This window comes from Octopus sinensis, linkage group LG7, assembly GCF_006345805.1.
Source record: "Octopus sinensis linkage group LG7, ASM634580v1, whole genome shotgun sequence".
In the NCBI taxonomy this organism is placed as follows: domain Eukaryota; kingdom Metazoa; phylum Mollusca; class Cephalopoda; order Octopoda; family Octopodidae; genus Octopus; species Octopus sinensis.
In genome coordinates, this window is record NC_043003.1 from 1,793,158 (window position 1) to 1,812,184 (window position 19,027).

At 40.7% G+C, this 19,027-nt stretch overlaps 1 protein-coding gene across 3 annotated transcripts in view; it reads right to left on the reverse strand.

The window, feature by feature from the left end:
• LOC115213839 (tetratricopeptide repeat protein 17) overlaps positions 1-19,027 on the reverse strand; it is a 137,154-nt gene that overhangs the window by 111,653 nt on the left and 6,474 nt on the right. For 2 of the 3 annotated variants that reach the window (XM_029782766.2, XM_029782767.2), the window contains exon 1: positions 9,432-9,582. The exons of the other annotated variant lie outside the window; for it this stretch is intronic. In XM_029782766.2, the coding sequence (XP_029638626.1) occupies positions 9,432-9,545 (114 nt within the window). In that variant the 5' untranslated portion in view covers positions 9,546-9,582. Of the gene's footprint in view, positions 1-9,431; positions 9,583-19,027 lie in introns of those variants that run through there. 3 annotated transcript variants of the gene reach the window in all.

The following is a 19,027-nucleotide window of genomic DNA, read 5'->3' on the forward strand; positions in this document are numbered from 1 at the left end:
CATCTATATAAACAGGAAGACCTTTGTTTACACTGAGTGGACACAAGTCTAGAGAAAATAGGAACTCCCTCCCTCTCTCTCTCTCATGCACACACACACACACATGCATATATGATGTGTGTGTGTGTGTATATGTATATATATATATAGATGAAGGATCTCTCCCAGATTCCCTCAATCACTTTCACTCACAAAGTATTGGTTGGTTTGCTACTATAGCAAAGAACAACACTGATGCAGTGGGACCAAACTCCAAACTAAATGATTCTGAAGCAAATTTCTTAACTGCACAGCCATGGCTGAATACACACACACAAGCATATGTATAATGTGTGCATGTGTGTTTGTGTGCACATATATATATATATACACACACACACACACATATATACATATATATGTGTGTGTGTGTGTGTGTGTGTGTGTATATGTATATATATATTTCTTTACTGCTCAGAAGGGGCTAAACATAGAGGGGACAAACAAGGACAGACGAAGGGATTGAGTCGATTATATCGACCCCAGTGCGAAACTGGTACTTTATCAACCCCGAATGGATGAAAGGCAAAGTTGACCTCGGTGGAACTTGAACTCAGAACGTAACGACAGATGAAATACCGCTAAGCATTTCACGCAGTGCGCTAACGTGTCTGCCAGCTCACCTTATATATATATATATATATACACACACACACATATATATATATATACACACACACACACACATATATATATATACACACACACACACATATATATATATACACACACACACACATATATATATATACACACACACACACATATATATATATACACACACACACATATATAAATAGTCAAATTGAATAATCTTACATTAAGCATAAGTATAACAAATCAACAAGAGGATGTGCACATGGAATGTATTAGTTTGACGCTCGGTAAAAAGATTTTTAACATTTCAAGCATAGCTCTTCGTCAGAAAGGAAAACGAAATAATCCAGAGAAGGGAAAAAAACACCAACAGCACGTGTGTAGTTACAGATAGATACATACCCACACACACACACATATAGCATCATCACTATCATCATCGTTTAACGTCCACCTTCATGCTGGCATGGGTGGGATGGTTAGACAGGAGCTGGCCAGGTAGGAGCCTGCACCAGACTCCTGTGACTGTTTTGGCAAGGTTTTTTACGGCTGGATGCCTTTCCTGACACTAACCACTCAGCAGAGTGAACTCAGTACATTTTACGTGGCACAAAACACAGGTGAGGTCAGTTTTGGTAAGGTTTTTTACAGCTGGAAGCCCTTCCAAATGCCAGCCACTTTATAGTGTGGACTGGGTGCTTTTTAAGTGGGACCCGCACTGACAGGGTCACCAAGTAACTTGCAAGATAAGGAATTTTGAGAGAGGTGAGGGTATTGGAGGAGGTGATCTTGTGTCGGATGATGAAAAGGTTATAGTGAGACAGAGAGACTGAAACAGGTGTCTTGCTGTAGAGGAGGTACAAGGTTACCTGGCCAGAGAGAACAGGTGATACAAAGGGGAAAACTGAGCTCAAAACATGAGTATATATTTATATATTTTTTATTAATGATCAGCAGACATTACAGAATGGCTTCAGGGTTAAGAGATTTGTACATTGGCATTTACTGATAAGTGCTCATACACAAAACTTTCAGCCCCTTGAGTCACTCTGTAATTTCTACCAATTATAAATATAACACATATACTTTATATATATCACCATTTAACATGCATTTTCTAGGCTGGCATAGGTTGCACGGCTTGACATGAAGCTGGCCAGCCGGGGAGCTGTCCACAGTTCAACTGTCTGTTGTGGCATGATCTCCACAGCCAGATTTCCTTCCAAACATGAACCATTTTGCAGAGTGTGCTGGGTGCTTTTTACATGCATACATATATATATATATACATACACACAAATATAGTTAAATACATATATGTGTGTGCACATGTGTATACACACACACACACACACACACATATGAGGTTCAAAAAGTATCTGATTTTATTTTTTCCTGCCAAAACTAATGCCGTGTGGGCAAAACCCTTTGGATGGGATGAGATGTCCCCCCTGCCTTCACATGTGTTGAAACCTTCACTCCGATAAGCCATGTCTGTTCCCAGTTGTTACACTTAGAGTACAGACGTGTAGTGTACACTTATTGGATTTTTGTTTCTACCGAACACATTCAGCAAAAATATTGTATCAAGTGTTACCACAAACCTGGGCCCAAGGGGCTGGCAGAGCATCAAAAGCAACTCTACATGGAAATTGCCCAGGACATGCTGGACTGTGCAAAACCATGACCCAGGCTTCATGAAGACCATCATCACCGGAGATGAGGCATGGGTTTATGGTCTCTGCTCGATACGTTCGGACATCAGGCATGGAAATGAAAATCTGAGTGTGCATAACAGCCAAGAACTGACATTGCTTACCAGCATGAAAATTTTCATGCCTGCACAGGAAGGATGGTGGCATCACTTCCTACCCAAAAGGTTTTGCCTATGCAGCATTAGTTTTTGGCAGGAAAAAAAAAAATCGGATAACTTTTGAATGCATCTCATGTTCATTCTGAAGGATTCATGGGAGCAATGTACAGCCTCCCCTCATTTATGGTTATGGGCCAGCCTTCAGTTTCTACTAATGATTTACTTGTCCATTCCTTGACATTTGCAGTGAATCCTTTCCTCCACCTCCTCCCATCTCCATGGTTCCTCAAAGAATGGCCTCTACAAGGCTATGGGATTTTACCATACTATCACATTCTCCTATTTCTTCACTCACACAGTATTGGTCTTCGAAGTGAGAAGGTATTCATGAAGGGACAATGTAATATAGGATGGTTCTTTTATGAACCTGCACCGACGTGGCTGTGGGTAAAGAGGTTTGCTTTCCAACCACAAGATTCCAGGTTCAGTCCCACTGTGTGACACTTTCATTGAATGTCTTTTACTACAGCCTCAGGCTGACCAAAGCCTTGCGAGTAAATCTGGCAGACAAAAACTGGAAGAAGCCCACCATATGTGTGTGTGTGTCCCACCACTGCTTAACAACTGGTTTAAATGCCCCTGCGACTTAGTAGTTTGACAAAAGCAACTAACTGAATAAATACCAGGCTTTAAAAAAACACAAGTACTAGGGTTGATTCATTCCACTAAATATTGTTCAAAGCGGTGCCCCAGCATGGCCAGTCTAATGACGGAAACAAGTAAAAGATAGAAAACAAAATTGAGATGTAATATAGATAAAACATGCAGCTGTGTGGCTAAGAAGCTCACTTTGCAGACAAGTGGTTTCGGATTTAATGGCACCGTGGTGCCTTGCATAAGTGTCGTCTGTTATAGCCTCAGACTAACTCACACTTTGTCGGTGAATTTGTTGAATGGAAACTGTGTGGAAGCCTGTTGTATGTATGTATATGGGATGAGGTGGTGAAGCATGACCTTTGAATGTTGGGCCTCACAGAGGCAATGACAAAAGACCGAGACCTCTGGAGGTATGCTGTGACTGAGAAGACCCGGCAAATAAAGTGAGTTAACAGCTGTAACCTACACCAACATCACATAACCAGCCCCAGCACATTCAAAAGTACCTTGGATTATAGGGCGACATGCTGTGTTTGAGGAGACCTGTTGAGTCAAGTACATCAACAATAATACCAAAATCAAATCAAATGGAAATTGTAGCTATGACCCCCATGTTGGTGGCATGTAAAAAGCACCATCTGAACGTGGCCGATGCCAGTGCCACCTTGTCTAACTTCTGTGCCGGTGACACGTAAAAAGCACCATCGTGGTCGATGCCAGCTCCTCTGGCCCGTGCCAGTGACATGTAAAAAGCATCCACTATACTCTCAGAGTGGTTGGTGTTAGGAAGGGCATCCAGCTGTAGAAACACTGCCAGATCAGATTGGGGCCTGATGCAGCCTTCCGGCTTGCCAGTCTTCAGTCAAACTGTCCAACCCATGCTAGCATGGAAAACAGATGTTAAACAATGATGATGATATACATACATATGCACTCATCATCATTTACTGTCCTTTTTCCATGCCGGCATGGGTTGGATGGCATGACACGAAGCTGGTTAGTCGGAGAGCTGTCCAGATTCCATTTGTCAGTTGTGGTATGGTTTCTGTGGCTGGATGTCCTTCATAATGCCAATCACTTTACAGAATGTGCTGGGTCCTTTTTTTTACGTGCCACCGGCATGGTTGCGTTTACACAGCATTTTATGTGGCACTGGCACCCGTAAAGGACAAGCCTGTGTGTATGGATGACGTGTCTTCTCTAGTACAGCAAATCGCTGCCACTACCAGCCCTTTGTCATGTATATACACACACACATACACGTGTGTGTATGTCTTCATGTATGTGTTTGCACCATCACCACTTGGTAACTAGTGTTGTTTTATTCCAGTGACTTAGCAGTTTGGCAAAAGAGACCAATAAAATAAGTACCTGACTTTAAAAAATACATAAGTATTGGGGTCAATTTGTTCAAGTAAAATCCTTTAAGGTGGTGCCCCAGCATGGCCACTGTCTAATGACTGAAACAAGTGAAAGATAACAAGATGCCAAAGATGTTATAACAGCATCTGATTTCTGTCATTATTCCCCGCATCACTAAAGAAATAGATTCACATGTGGACAGACAAATAGAGAGCACCAGCACATGTGGGAGCCTGATTTTGCAGGCTGATGTCTCTCTCGTTTATCTGTGATCCTTTCAAAGTGGCAAGCTGGCAGAATCGTTAGCATGCTGGACGACGAAATGCTTAGTGGGATTTCGTCTGTTGCTACATTCTGAGTTCAAATTCCGCCGAGGTCGACTTTGCCTTTCATCCTTTCAGGGGTCAATAAATTAAGTACCAGTTGAGTACTGAGGTCGATGTAATCGACTTACCCTCTCCCCCCAAATTCCAGGACTTGTGCCTATAGTAGAAAGGATTATTAAAGTGGCAAGTTGGCAGAATCATTATCACGCTGGACGAAATGCTTAGCGGTATTTCGTCTGTCTTTACGTTCTGAGTTCAAATTCCACCGAGGTCAACTTTGCCTTTAATCCTTTCAGGGTCGATTAAATAAGTACCAGTTACACACTGGGGTCAATATAATCAACTTAATCCGTTTGTCTGTCCTTGTTTGTCCACCCTATGTTTAGCCCCTTGTGGGTAGTAAAGAAATAGGTATTTCGCCAATCCCAACAATCTGAGTTCAAATTCCACCAAGGTTGACTTTGCCTTTCATCCTTTCAGGGGGTCAATAAATTAAGTACCAGTTACACACTGGGGTCAATCTAATCAACTTATCCCCATCCCCAAAATTTCAGGCCTTGTGCCTATAGTAGAAATGATTTTATCTGTGGTCCTTTCAAAGATTTCTGGTCTTGATTGTTTTTGTATTTGGTTTGCAGGATCCTTTATGTGAATTCCTGTGTTGAAACAAATCTCCGTGTCTTGGGAGTGTCATTACACCAATATGAATAACACATGCACCGGTGTGAGTGTTTATTTAATATTGGCAGAAAGACTCTTCCTAGCTAATTCCCGTATCTACCTTCCCCTTTTCTTCTTTCCTAGTAGGTAGGTTCCCTAGAGGCCAGTCAGACAAATGTTATGTTTTAACCGAGGAGAATATTACACAAGTGCTCTCTTACACAATTACTTGAAACATGTATATTAGATGCATTCAAAATATCAACATTTGGTTTTTGTCTTTATGACATATATTGATTCCATTCCATATTCCATAACAATCTGTTAAGTCCTTGGCTTCAATTACATGATTAATATAGCAAAAATTTAGGAGTGGCGTGTTTTACTGGATCCATCATTATCATTTAACATCCATTTTCCATGTTTGCATGGGTCAGACAGTTTGATAGGAGCTGGTAAGACTGGGAGCTGCACCAGGCTCCATTGTCAGTTTTTGCATGGTTTCTACAACTGGATGCCCTTCCTAACACTAACTATTTTACAGAGTGTACTGGGTGCTTTTTGGACCCAAGTCAAAAAATTCTGGTAAAGTGCATCAAAACAGACCCTTCTCTCCCTCGATGTAAATATTACTCCACAGCTTTAACTTGCAACTGAATAAACTTGGTAATGTGCCATGCTTTTCCTAATTGTTTTCAGTGCCTTTGTAATTGCAAGAAGACAGACATCTCAACTGCCTTGAACCCAGTAGAATAACCAGAATAACACAGCTGGAAGGAAGGACGGCTGCACCAACACTGAGCTGGCACTCATTCTCAGCAACATGAAATAAAGTGCCTTGCTCAAGGAAACAAGACACTGCCTGGTCTAGTAATTGAACCCATGACCTCACAATCCTAACACACTAACCACCAAGCCACAGATCGTCTCCTACATACATACATACATATATGGTTGTGTGGTTAAGGATAAGTGCAGGCATGGCTGTATGATTAAGAAGCTCACTTTGCAACCATGTGGTTCTGGGTTCAGTCCCAGCACGCAGCACCATAGGTAAGTATCTTATACTACAGTCCCCAGTCGACCAATACTCTGTGAATGAATTTAGTAGACAGAAACTCTGTGTGTGTGTGTTTCTTTGCCCACCACCTCATGACAAATCGGTGTCGGTTTACTTACGTCCCCGTAATATAGCGATTCGGCAACAGTGACCGGTAGGGGTCGATTTGTACGACTAAAACCGTTCAACGAGATGCCCCAGCGTGGCCACAGTCCAATGACTAAAACAAGTAAATAGTCAAACACACACACGCACGTATACTTCTTCTATAAACGGTTGAGAGTTACAATATAAACAGTACATTTGTTTATAACGACCAACTTTCGAGTAAAATCTATTAAACATTTGGGGAAATTAATGACGCATGTTCCTTGCCATTCGGCAATAATCCACACAACACGTTTCACACGATAACGAAACTACACATCACTTCAGAATGATGGATAGTATTTATAGATGTGTGTCTTTGTTTATTCTGGGGGACAATTTTACCTTAGACAGCGCTGTCGAATATTATCTGATAGGATTTCATTTTACCTACTTCGTAGCGAGCAGGGATAGGTTACTGCGACTAATGTTTTAGTGCTTAACCTAACAACCATACCTCTTATTGATTCAATGAATAAACTAGAAACTTACGCCAGGGAATCTCTCTCTCTCTCTCTCTCTCTCTCTCTCTATATATATATATATATATTATATATATATATATATATATATATATATATATATATATACACACACACACACATGCATACAAGCAAACATGGACATATACGTGTATGGGTGTATGAGGTAAACCAGAAGGAGAGACTGTAAGTGGTTATTAGACCTACAAGAAATAGCAGCCGAAATCTCCCACAAGCACACTATACCGTCTTTAAAAAATAGCGTGGCTATAGGTTACCTACATAAGTGTCTAAAACAGGGTCTAAACAGCAACACAGCAAGAAATTTAGGGATTGTACTGCAAAATAAACAAACTCCCCCACAGACACACACATATACGCCCACACATGTTTTGTCAATGAAACTATTCAATTCAGACAGGTGCAGTGACACAAACGCATAAATGCATGGCTGTTAAATAATTAAAATGTGCCTTTTTTTTTACCTTCAACAACAATACTTAACTAGTTGTAACCTCTGTTATTGTTGTTAACTTATAATATGTGTGTGTGTCCGTGTGTCCTATACATAAAGTGATGGTTGTTTATGAAATACAAACACCAAACTACTTTGACAGAAATTAGTCAGAGAGGGTAACAACAGGAATAATTTTGTCACACCAACCATGCTAGTAGTATGAAGCCTTCGATACACACGCGGGGAGTCTATTATTAACTAATAATTGCCATGGGAGAAACTCGAGAGTTTAGAGTTTCGTGTTGTGACACCTGTGAATCTCACCTTTTATGAATAGGGGCATACCTTACAGAAGTGAGCCAAACAACACCAAATTTGTTTCTTCATAACTTTAAGAAAAATAGATGTCTTTTGATATAATTTTCTGCAAATATCTTTCAGATGGCGGAGATAGCAAATTTTCTGAAAGTTTTGAGGGAACAAAATTCGGAGCGGGGACACAACTGTTTAGGTATGACTATACTTTATACGTACATACATGCATATATATATATATATATATATATATATATATATAATATATATATATATATGCGAAAGTAAATAATACGTACACCCGGTGGTTAAGGGTTAGGACTGGGGCTTTTGTTATGCCGAAAACGGGTGGTGTACGTATTCTTTTCCTTCGCCTATATATATATATATATTATTAGAGAGAGAGAGAGATGTAGAATAAAATGAAAATAAAGATAAACATTAGATGGAATAAAATAAGGAATGATGAGAGAAAGGAGTGAGAGATTGGTGAGAAAACAGAAAACGGTTGAGACATGTTTTGAAAGATGTGGGGGGGGGGATGTATTGGGTCCAAAGAGATTTGAAAGTAGAAAACGGATGCAGCAATGAAGACGTGTGTTTGTGGATAGCAGGGATGGAGAGAAGAATGGAAAATACGGTGAAGACGAATGAGAGATGGAGTGAAGAGAGATGCTTATGAAAGGGGTTGAGTTGAGAGATAAGAAGAAATGTAAATAATGAAGAGATGTGAATGAAATATAAAAGATGTGATATAGAGCAGAACAGAATTTAAGAAGAAGAAGAAGAATAGAGGAAGAAAGAGAATGTGTTTATATCCTTTAAAAATAAGAGAAGAATATTGAGTAATGAGATGAGAGGAACGTATGTGAATGATTATATTAAGGAGATAAATAGGATAGAGAGACAGACAGATAGGTAGATAGATAGATAGATAGATAGATAGATAGATAGATAGATGGATAGAAAGACATAGATAGGATAGATAGATGGATAGACAGATATATATATATATATATATATAGATAGATAGAGATAGATAGATACATACATACATAGATAGATAGATAGATAGATAGACAAGTAACAGACGGACAGGTAGGTAGGTAGATAGATAGATAGATGGATGGATAGCTAAACAGATAGATAGATAGATAGATGTGTGTATGGCTGGGAGTTTCTTGCCTCTTCGAAGAGTGAGAGGAAACATACCCAAGTGCAACGGTAGACGAATAACGGACCGTCGTCTCTCATCTGCAAACATAATACGATGCTGTGTGCAGAACATAAAAGTACATTCACACACACACACGTCTGTGTGTACGTACGTACGTACGTATGTATATTTATATATAAAGATATATATATATACATGTATGTATATGTATAAAGCTCTGGGATAATGGACAGTCGTACAGCAATAATATGATGATTATTTAACACGCTTATGGGTTTTTTGTTGTTGTTTGCGTTGTTATTGTTTGGTGTATATAGTTGAAATTGAATGTGAGACTACCTGTGCTTGAATCCTTCCATCCTCGGTAACAACCCAGTGAGTTGCAGTCTGAACTGCCTCCAGATAAACGATGAGAAGCAGGGAAAATATCAACAGAACGACACGAGCCGCCATATTGAAAGATGGTAATGAATATTCATAAGATAGAGCGGTCACGTGAGACCTGCCAAACAAGTATTGTCAGAATTGCCCAGTTTAACTATTCTCTTATTCCGTTCCATTCTATTCGCTTTCGGTTTTGTTTTTCATTTGTTTATTTATTTATTTATTTATTTATCTTTTTAATTTCTGCGCGTTCTCTCATTTGATTCACTAATGTGAAGATTGTGCATACGTATTGCATTCACATTAGGTTCACGAGCAGCAATATATACACACACTCACATATATATGTGAGTATATGTGTATATATATATATATATATGTATATATCTATATCATCATCATCATGATCATATAACATCCGTTTCCCATGCTGGCATGGGTTGGACGGTTTGACAGGAGGAGGAGGAGAGCTGCCCATGTCTGTATTGGCATGATTTCTACAGCTAGATGCCATTACATACATCCATCATCAGCTGCCAAACAGATACCATTATGGTTTTGACACTTGGGCAGTACCATTCAAGCTGACAGTATCAACAGTGTCAAAAACATAAACACTGCCTGGGAGAAACACACACACACACATGTAATTTGACATAGAGATATTGGTGATGGTGCCAGATAAAAAGTACTGGTGTTGGCACCATATATTATATGGCATATAAAAAGCATTGGTGCAGGTACCATGTAAAAACACTGGTGCTGGTGCCTGTTTGCTTGCTTCCTGCTCCTGCTTGATGGGTCTAGGATCTTCCCAGGTTAGTGGTGCCAGAAGTGTCATCATGCATAGAGCTGACCAGGTCCCCCTGTGCTCCCTGTCACTGGCAGTCCTATTCCAGCCCCTTTACATCCTCCAAGATGACGTCAAGCCTCTGGATATCTTTCTTAATCACATCTGGTGTGGGGCCTTCCATGGGGCCCTCTTCTAGCCTACAACTGTTATGTTGAATGAGAGTAAAGCGCTGGAAGGACGATATGATGAAAGGCAGAGGACATGTCTGTACCAATGTATGCAATGGATAGCTATGAGGTTGCGGGCTGATGCATGCACGCATGCAGTTCTATGTTGGAAGCATGATGATATCATCTGATGCTTCTCAGGGCTCTGCTATTGAAGATGTCAATCCCCTTTGACCAACTGGTGCTTATGTTATCCACTTGAAAAGGATGAAAGGCAAAGTTGTCCTTGGTAGAATTTAAACTCAGAAATTCTAGCTAGCAGAGTGGCATCATTTGAAAGCTACCACAATGCAAGGAAACACACTGTGACTAGTGGGGTTTGACAATGTCTGGTAGTCTGGCTGGTACAGTAATACAGTGATATATATATATCATCATCATTTAACGTCCGTTTTCAATGCTAGCATGGGTTGGATGGTTCGACCGGGGTCTGGTAAGCCATGGAGGCTGCATGAGGCTCCAGTCTGGTTTAGCAGTGTTTCTACAGCTGGATGCCCTTCCTAATGCCAACCACCCGTGAGTGTAGTGGGTGCTTTTTACGTGAGGGGCCAGAGGAGACTGGCAAATGGCCACGATCGGTTGGTGCTTTTATGTGTCACCGACATGGATGCCAGTCAGGCAGCGCTGGCATCTGCCAGGTTCGGACGGTACTTTTTACGTGTCACTGGCATCTTAACTACAATTTCCATTTGATTTTTATTTTGATGTTGGTGTTGACGTACTTGACACAATAGGTCTCCTCAAGAACAGCAGGTCACCCTATGATCCAAGGTTAGCACAGCAGGTCATCCTGCGAGCCATGAACTCATTTCATTTGTCGGGTTTTCACAGTCACAGCATATCTCAGGGGTCTCAATCTTCGTCATTTCCTCTGTGAGGCCCTACGTGCCACCGGCACGGGTATCACAACTACAATATCCATTCGATTTTTATTTTGATGTTGATGAACTTGACACAATAGATCTCCCAAATTGAAATTGACAGAAAAACAAAAGACGAAGACAGGTGTATTAGTTTGACACTCAGGAAAGTGAGAAAGTCTTTTACATTTCAAGCCAATGCTCTTTCACAGAAAGGAACATGAGGAAATAAACAAATTGTAGTTAAGGCACCTGTGCCAGTGACACGTAAAAAAGTACCTATTTCTTTACTACCCACAAGGGGCTAAACACAGAGGGAACGAACAAGGTCAGACACACAGATTACATCAACCCCAGTGAGTAAATGGTACTTATTTAATTGACCCCAAAAAGATGAAAGGCAAAGTCAACCTCGGCAGAATTTGAACTCAGAACGCAGCGGCAGACGAAATACTGCTAAGCATTTCCCCCGGCGTGTTAACGATTCTACCGTCTGAACCTGGCAGATGCCAGCGCTGCCTGACTGGCATCCATGTCGGTGACACATAAAAGCACCAACCGATCGTGGCCGTTTGCCAGTCTCCTCTGGCCCCGCACATAAAAAGCACCCACTACACTCACGGGTGGTTGGTGTTAGGAAGGGCATCCAGCTGTAGAAACTGCTAAACCAGACTGGAGCCTCATGCAGCCTCCATGGCTTACCAGACTCCGGTTGAACTGTCCAACCCATGTATGTATATGTATATATACACATACACACACATATATATATATATATATATATATATATAAACACACATATATTTTACTGCAATGGTTTTGTTAAGCAGCGTAGACTTATATATAAAGCAATATGAGTTAATGTTTTGCTAATAGCTTTACCAAGATTTAAGGCACTTAAACTGCTCCACTAAAAAAACATTCCAAATCCTTAAAACAAATTCCACCTCAGGAAACAGCTGGAGATTGTCCTGTGTCGCTGTGACTTCAATGACACACCACTTTATATTAAATGACTCTGATGTAAGTGATACATCACGCATAATTTTGAATGTTTCCTCAGATTGAAAGTCATGGAACACTTTGAATCCAGCCTCTGAAAACTGATAACAAAGATTCACTTCCATAAATTTTGTAAATAAAATTCTGCCTTCCAAAATAATTTGAAACATGATTTTTTTTTTTTGCAAACAACTTGAATGTGCAAGGACTACCAGTTGAAAGCTCCACATATCGGATGCCAGCAAGTTTATGGGGTCATCAGGAGAGAATGCATACCATTTCGGGGCCTAAAAATAAAATTGATAATAATAATAATAATAACATAGTAATCAATTAAAAATAGGAAACAGAGAGCCTAATTACAGCAAGCAGGATCAAGCAATGAAAACGAACAACTTGAGGGAAAATGCGTTAGAGAAATGTAAAATCTGTGCATAACTGGACCATTTAAAAAACCTTTGAATCATCAAGCAATATGATGCGCTTGAGAAGACCTGTTGAGTCAAGTGAAATCGTAGTCATGACTGATACCAGTGCCGCCTGACTGGTACCCGTGCTGGTGGCACGTAATAAGCACTGTTTGAACGTGGATCAATGCTGCCGGTGGCATGTAAAAAGCACCATTCGAGCATGGGTCGATGCCAGTGGCACATAAAAAGCACCATTCAAGCGTGTTTGATGCCAGTGCCACCTGACTGGTACCCATGCTAGTGGCACGTAATGAGCACTATTCAAATGTGTATCAATGCCAGTCCTGCCCGAGTGGCTCTCGTGCCAGTGGCACATAAAAAGCCCCACGCCTACGGGGCCAGTGCCATGTAAAAAGCATGGAGTGGTTGGCCGTTAGGAAGGGCATCCATCTATAGAAACATTGCTTGATCAGGTCGGTGCCTGGTGCAGCCTCCTGGCTTGCCAGTCCTCAGTGAAACCTTCCAACCCATGCCAGCATGGAAAGCAGACGTTAATCAATGATGATGATGAAGAGTTAAGTTACAATTACAGCCATAATGAAGGAAAATTCATTAGTGTAAAGGATGATTCCTCTCAGAGTGGTCAATGGCATTTATTTGAACAACATGGACGAATACAGGTATATCAAATATCTTACAACATAAAGTTTTGGTTCAACATAATTATCTCTTCCTCCAGAGGACATGTCATAATTACCAAATAGCAATTAAGACCAGCCCCACTTAAGAAGGGGAGATAATATCAGGAGTCAAGAATTCTCCAAAGTTGACACGCCATTAAGGAAAAGAACAGGTTTATTGTCTGGTGATCAAAGAACTGTCATGGACACCCGTGCCTGGCTCATTGTCACCAGCTCTGCAATTGGTTGACCCTATCTTCAGTAGCCAACAGACAAGGTACCTGATACACCTATATTTATCTACGTTACTCAAATGCATGCCACTGGCCACTCTGAGTTATTTCCGTTTGCTTATTCTTGCTTAAATTATGCAAATAACCAAAAACGGATGTTAAATAATGATGATGATCATCATCATCATCGTTGTCATTTAATGTCTGCCTTCCATGCTGGCATGGGTGGGATGGTTTGGCAAGAGCTGGCCAGGAAGAAGCCTGTACCAGACTTCTTGTGACTGTTTTGGCAGGATTTTTACAGCTGGATGCCCTTCTGAACACCAACCACTTTACAGTGTGGACTGGGTGCTTTTAAGTGGGTCCCTGTACTGACAGGGTAACCAAGTACTTGCAAGACAAAATTAAAAAAAAAACTTTCAGGAGGGAAGGGGGCATTGGAGGAGGTGATCTTGTGTCAGATGATGAAAAGGTTATAGTGAGACAGAGAGACTGAAACAGGTGTCTTGCTGTATAGGAGGTACAAGGTTACCTGGTCGGAGTGAGAGAGATCAGGAATGAAGACAGAATGAGGTGTGCTACTGCAAAGGAAATACATGGTTCCCCAACCTGAGGGAAGTGCAGGAGAAGGAGAGAAAGAGAGAGAGAGAGAGAGAGAGAGTGTGGGAAGATGAATATTCACAATAATGTTGAAAAACATTTACAACACTTTTGATATCACGTGAAAAGTAGATTATCTTTCATTTTCACAAATTTGACACCTGAAGCTGATATAAACTTTATTAGGTCAAACTTCTTCAATTTCAAATCAAACACTTTTTAATATCTTGATGAGCAAATAACTTTATTGAACCAATCTACAGGTCAAAGTTCACACACTTACTTCATAATTTTCCTTAAACAATGCTTTCTTTCTAAAAAAATAAGCAAGTCAAGAGTAAGAAGTTTATTTATTCTTTTATTTGTTTCAGTCATTTGACTGCGGCCATGCTGGAGCACTACCTTTAGTGGAGCAAATCAACCTGACCCCAGGACTTATTCTATCGATATTTTGCCAAACCACTAAGTTACAGGGTCATAAACACACCAGCATTGGTTGTTAGGCGATGGTGGAGGGATAAACACACACACACACATATATATATATATACACACATATATTCGACAAGCTTCTTTCAGTTTTCATCAACCAAATCCACTCACAAGGCTTTGGTCAGCCCGAGGCTATAGTAGAAAACACTTGCCCAAGGTAGCACACAGCAAGACTGAACCCAGATCCATGTGGTTGGTAAGCAAGCTACTTACCACACAGCCATTCCTGCACCTGTTTAAGTAATTTCTCTTAATAATAACTTTTAAAATAAATGGTTGCATCATTAAAATGAATGAGGTCCTCATCAACAGCCAACAATGTTAAACAAACCCCATTTCAGCTTTGGCTGCTCCTGTATTGTTTATCTATTTCTTGTTCGTCATTAGACTGCGGCCATGCTAAGACACTACCTTGATGAATATTTTGTTGAATGAATCAACTTCAGTACATATTTTGTTTTTTTAAGACTGATATTTACTCTATGAGTCTCTTATGTTGGATCCCTAAGTTATAGGGACATAAACAAACCAACACTAGTTATTGAGCAGTGGCACAGGAAACACATACACACACATGACAGGCTTCTTTCAGTTTCCATCAACCAAATCCACTCACAAAGCTTTGGCCAGTCTGAGGTTACAGTAGAAGACACTTGCCCGAGATGCCACACAGTGGGACTGAACTTGGAACCACATGGTTGGGAAGCAAACATCTTACCCACACAGCCATATCTGCACCTCCATGGGACATTTAAAAAATTTTCTTTCCTCTTTCAATTATTCAAAATATTGAGATATTTTCTAGACATAGTAAATCTAACACAAAAACAAAAAGACAACACAAGAAGGACAAATTTTAAGAAACATTGTCTTTATTTTAATTCTTAAAACAACTGACTTTCATCCGCTCTGTTACACCTGGCCAGAATCAGTGTGTGTCAGTTTATCAATGCTTTTTTTCTTGCTACTTAAAACCATTTTACCTGTTAGCCATCATTCACTCGTTAATGTTGCTCTCTCCACCTATGTTACATTGATCATCCACCCTACCCACTGAAGCTCCAAATTATCTCCCTTCATGCACTACACCTGTCTCCCTTTCCTCCTCACCAACATCTCATCTTTCTCTTGTCCCCCCCCCCACCCAGTCAACTGTATCATCATTATTATCCCACTGCTCTCCCCTGCATCCTTCTACCTTCCCCAACTCCTGCTTCGCTGGTCTTCCCTCACTGCTTATCCACCAATCCCCACTCCACCTTTCACTCTTATCCAATCTTCATTGTTGCCTCCTACCTCTTCTCCTCTCTTACTCCCCCTTACACTCTTCACAAACTTTCACCAACCAACACTCTTAGTTCTTCTGTCTCCAATCATTTCTTATTTCTTTATTGCCCACAAGGGGCTAAACATAGAGGGGACAAACAAGGACGGACAAAGGGATTAAGTCGATTAGATTGACCCCTGTACGCAACTGGCACTTAATTTATTGACCCTGAAAGGATGAAAGGCAAAGTCGACCTCAGCGGAATTTGAACTCAGAACGTAGCGGCGGACGAAATACCTCTGAGCATTTCACCTGGTGTGCTAACGTTTCTGCCAACTCGTCCCCAATCATTTCTATTCACCTCATACCTTGAGGGGCCACCAAGACACCCCCCCCTGATGTAGCTCTTTGCAGCTTCTATTGATCATTCTGACATCCTCTTCTAAATAACAGAAACAATGAAGCTTCTCTACAACAACAAGGCAGTGCTCCAGCTTGGCCACAGTCAAGTGACTAAAACAAGATAAAGCATAGCATGCCAACAACCTGCTCTGTCCTCCCTTCTCTCATACTGTAATCCTTCATCTTCCAGTGTAAAGCTGACCCCAATCTTCGGGGTCCATAGTCTTCTGAGCTGCACAGTGAGCACCTGGTACACACTATAAAGTGGTTGGCATTAGGAAAGGCAACCAGCTGAAGAAACCATGGCCAAGCAGACACAGGAGCACAATGCAGTCCTAGAATCATTGGATCTTTTCAAATTGTCCAACACATGCCAGAATGGAACATGGACATTAACGATGATGATGATGCTTAAGGGTGTTTGTGTACATGTATGCACAGGATTCCAGTAATTCTAGAATACATATAATCTCAAGAAAAGGGGTCGCTGGTTTGCAATACAGATAATGGAGGGTGTCCTTACTGTTGTGTATAGGTTGATCAACAGTACGACAAAATCTATTCAAAGGTTATGCTGTGTACTAAATTAATTGATAGATAAGCTAAGCAGGCAGTACCATAAGCCACCCTCTTTACCTGGGAATTGCAAAGAAACAAAATTTGGTCAAAGAGCAAAAAAAAAGATCAATTAAAAATATTTTCATTTATCTTATTTTTATCAGGTTTCTTTTTAGAATTTAGAGTGCAGCTATACTGAGGCCCCATCTTGAAGACAATTGATCCTATTGGCCTCAGTAATCACTCCAGTAGATATTTTATTGATCTATATTTGTTAAACTGCTAGGTTTAGTTTTATCTTGTTTTAGTCAGTGGACTGTGGCCAAGCTGGAGCACTGCCTTAAAGGGTTTAAGTCAAACGATTCGACCCCAGAACTTATTTTATCAATCTCTATTGCTCAACTTATGAGTTGTGGGGACATAAACAAACCAACATTGGTTAGTTTTAACAAATACCATATTAGTTTGAGAAAGAAAAACGGGAAAGATTATTTAACATTAGTCCTTAACCAAAAGAAAAGAAGAAGGGTGGGGAGTGAGGGGTTAGGAACCTGGCATGAATGTCGTTCTATGGGGGTCAGATTTAAGAAAGGAGGAAGTGTGTGTATATATACATTTATAGGAATATATCTGTGTGTTGAGATAGTCATAAGGCGGGGGAGTGGTGTATGTTTTTTTTGGGGGGGAGGCTGTGTGTGTAGGTGTGTCAATGCAGAAGTATAGTGGTGTACGTCAGTGAGGCGTGGTGTTGGTGTATGCATGTAATTGTAATGTGTGTGTGTGTGTGAGTGAGGAAAGTAGAGAAGTGAGGAGGTGGTGAAGGTGTGGGTGGGAAATAAAAAGAAGGATAAGAGAAATGGGGAGGGTTTTGATGTGAGAGACTGTTGCATGGAAAGAAGGTGTGAAGGGAGCAAAGGTTGGGCTCAGGGAGAGAAGTGAGAGAAGAATACAAGAAAAATTGGAGAAAGAATGGTTACAATACAACACTGGTACCAACATTTGGGGGTCAAACAACAACAACAGCAGCCGTTTTGGAGAAATACCATTAAGGAAGTTTCATGTGAAGCAGGTAGCTATACTTAGCAGAACTGGGTAGATGTTTGTAGTATATCATCATCGTTTTAACATCCACTTTTCCATGCTTGCATGGGTTAGAGAGAATTTGTTGAGGTAGATTTATCTATGGCTAGAACCCCTTCCTGTCGTCAACCCTTATGTTCCCAAGCAAGGCAATATTTCCCCATAGCCAGACATTTTTCATGGAAAACTGGAAATGGACAACCTTGTGTGTGTGATGCTCATTTACAACTGTCACATGACACCGAGACAAGGGCTTCTGCAAACACACACACACGACGGGCTTCTTTCAGGTTCTGTTTATCGAATCCATTGACAAAACATTGGTCAACCTGAGGCTATAGTAGAAGATGCTTGCTCAAGGTGCCATACAGTGAGACTGAACTCAGAACCAGATGGTTGGGAAGCAAGCTTTTTAACCACACAGCGATGTGTATGTGTAAAATGTGACCAAGTATCTACGAATGTCAGATGTTGGATCACTGACTTCCAAGGACATCAGTCATTACAGGTTTATAGCATTTTTTTGTACTCTTAACATTACAACACAATTATTGTATCAAATTGATTCCAGGAGTTTGGTCTTGTAGCTAGGGTGTTAGGTTCACAATCATCAACTCACAGGTTCAATTCTTGGACCAGTTGGCATGTTGTGTCCTTGAGCAAAGCACTTCTTTTCCAGTTGTTCCAGTCTACTCAGCTGAAGATGAGCCTCAGCCAAGTGACACTACAGCTCCCTCTCCCTCCAGGGATCAAATCCTTGATGTTCCACGCAGTCAAGATTAAGAGGGTTGAGAAGATGTCTATGGACACCTAAAACAATAACAAAAGCATGGTACTTGCTATTAAGCCACACATGTTCATGAACAACAGCTATGGCACAGACAAGGGTCTCCAACTACATGGTTCTGGGTTCAGTCCCACTGTGTGGAACCTCGGGAAGGTGTCTT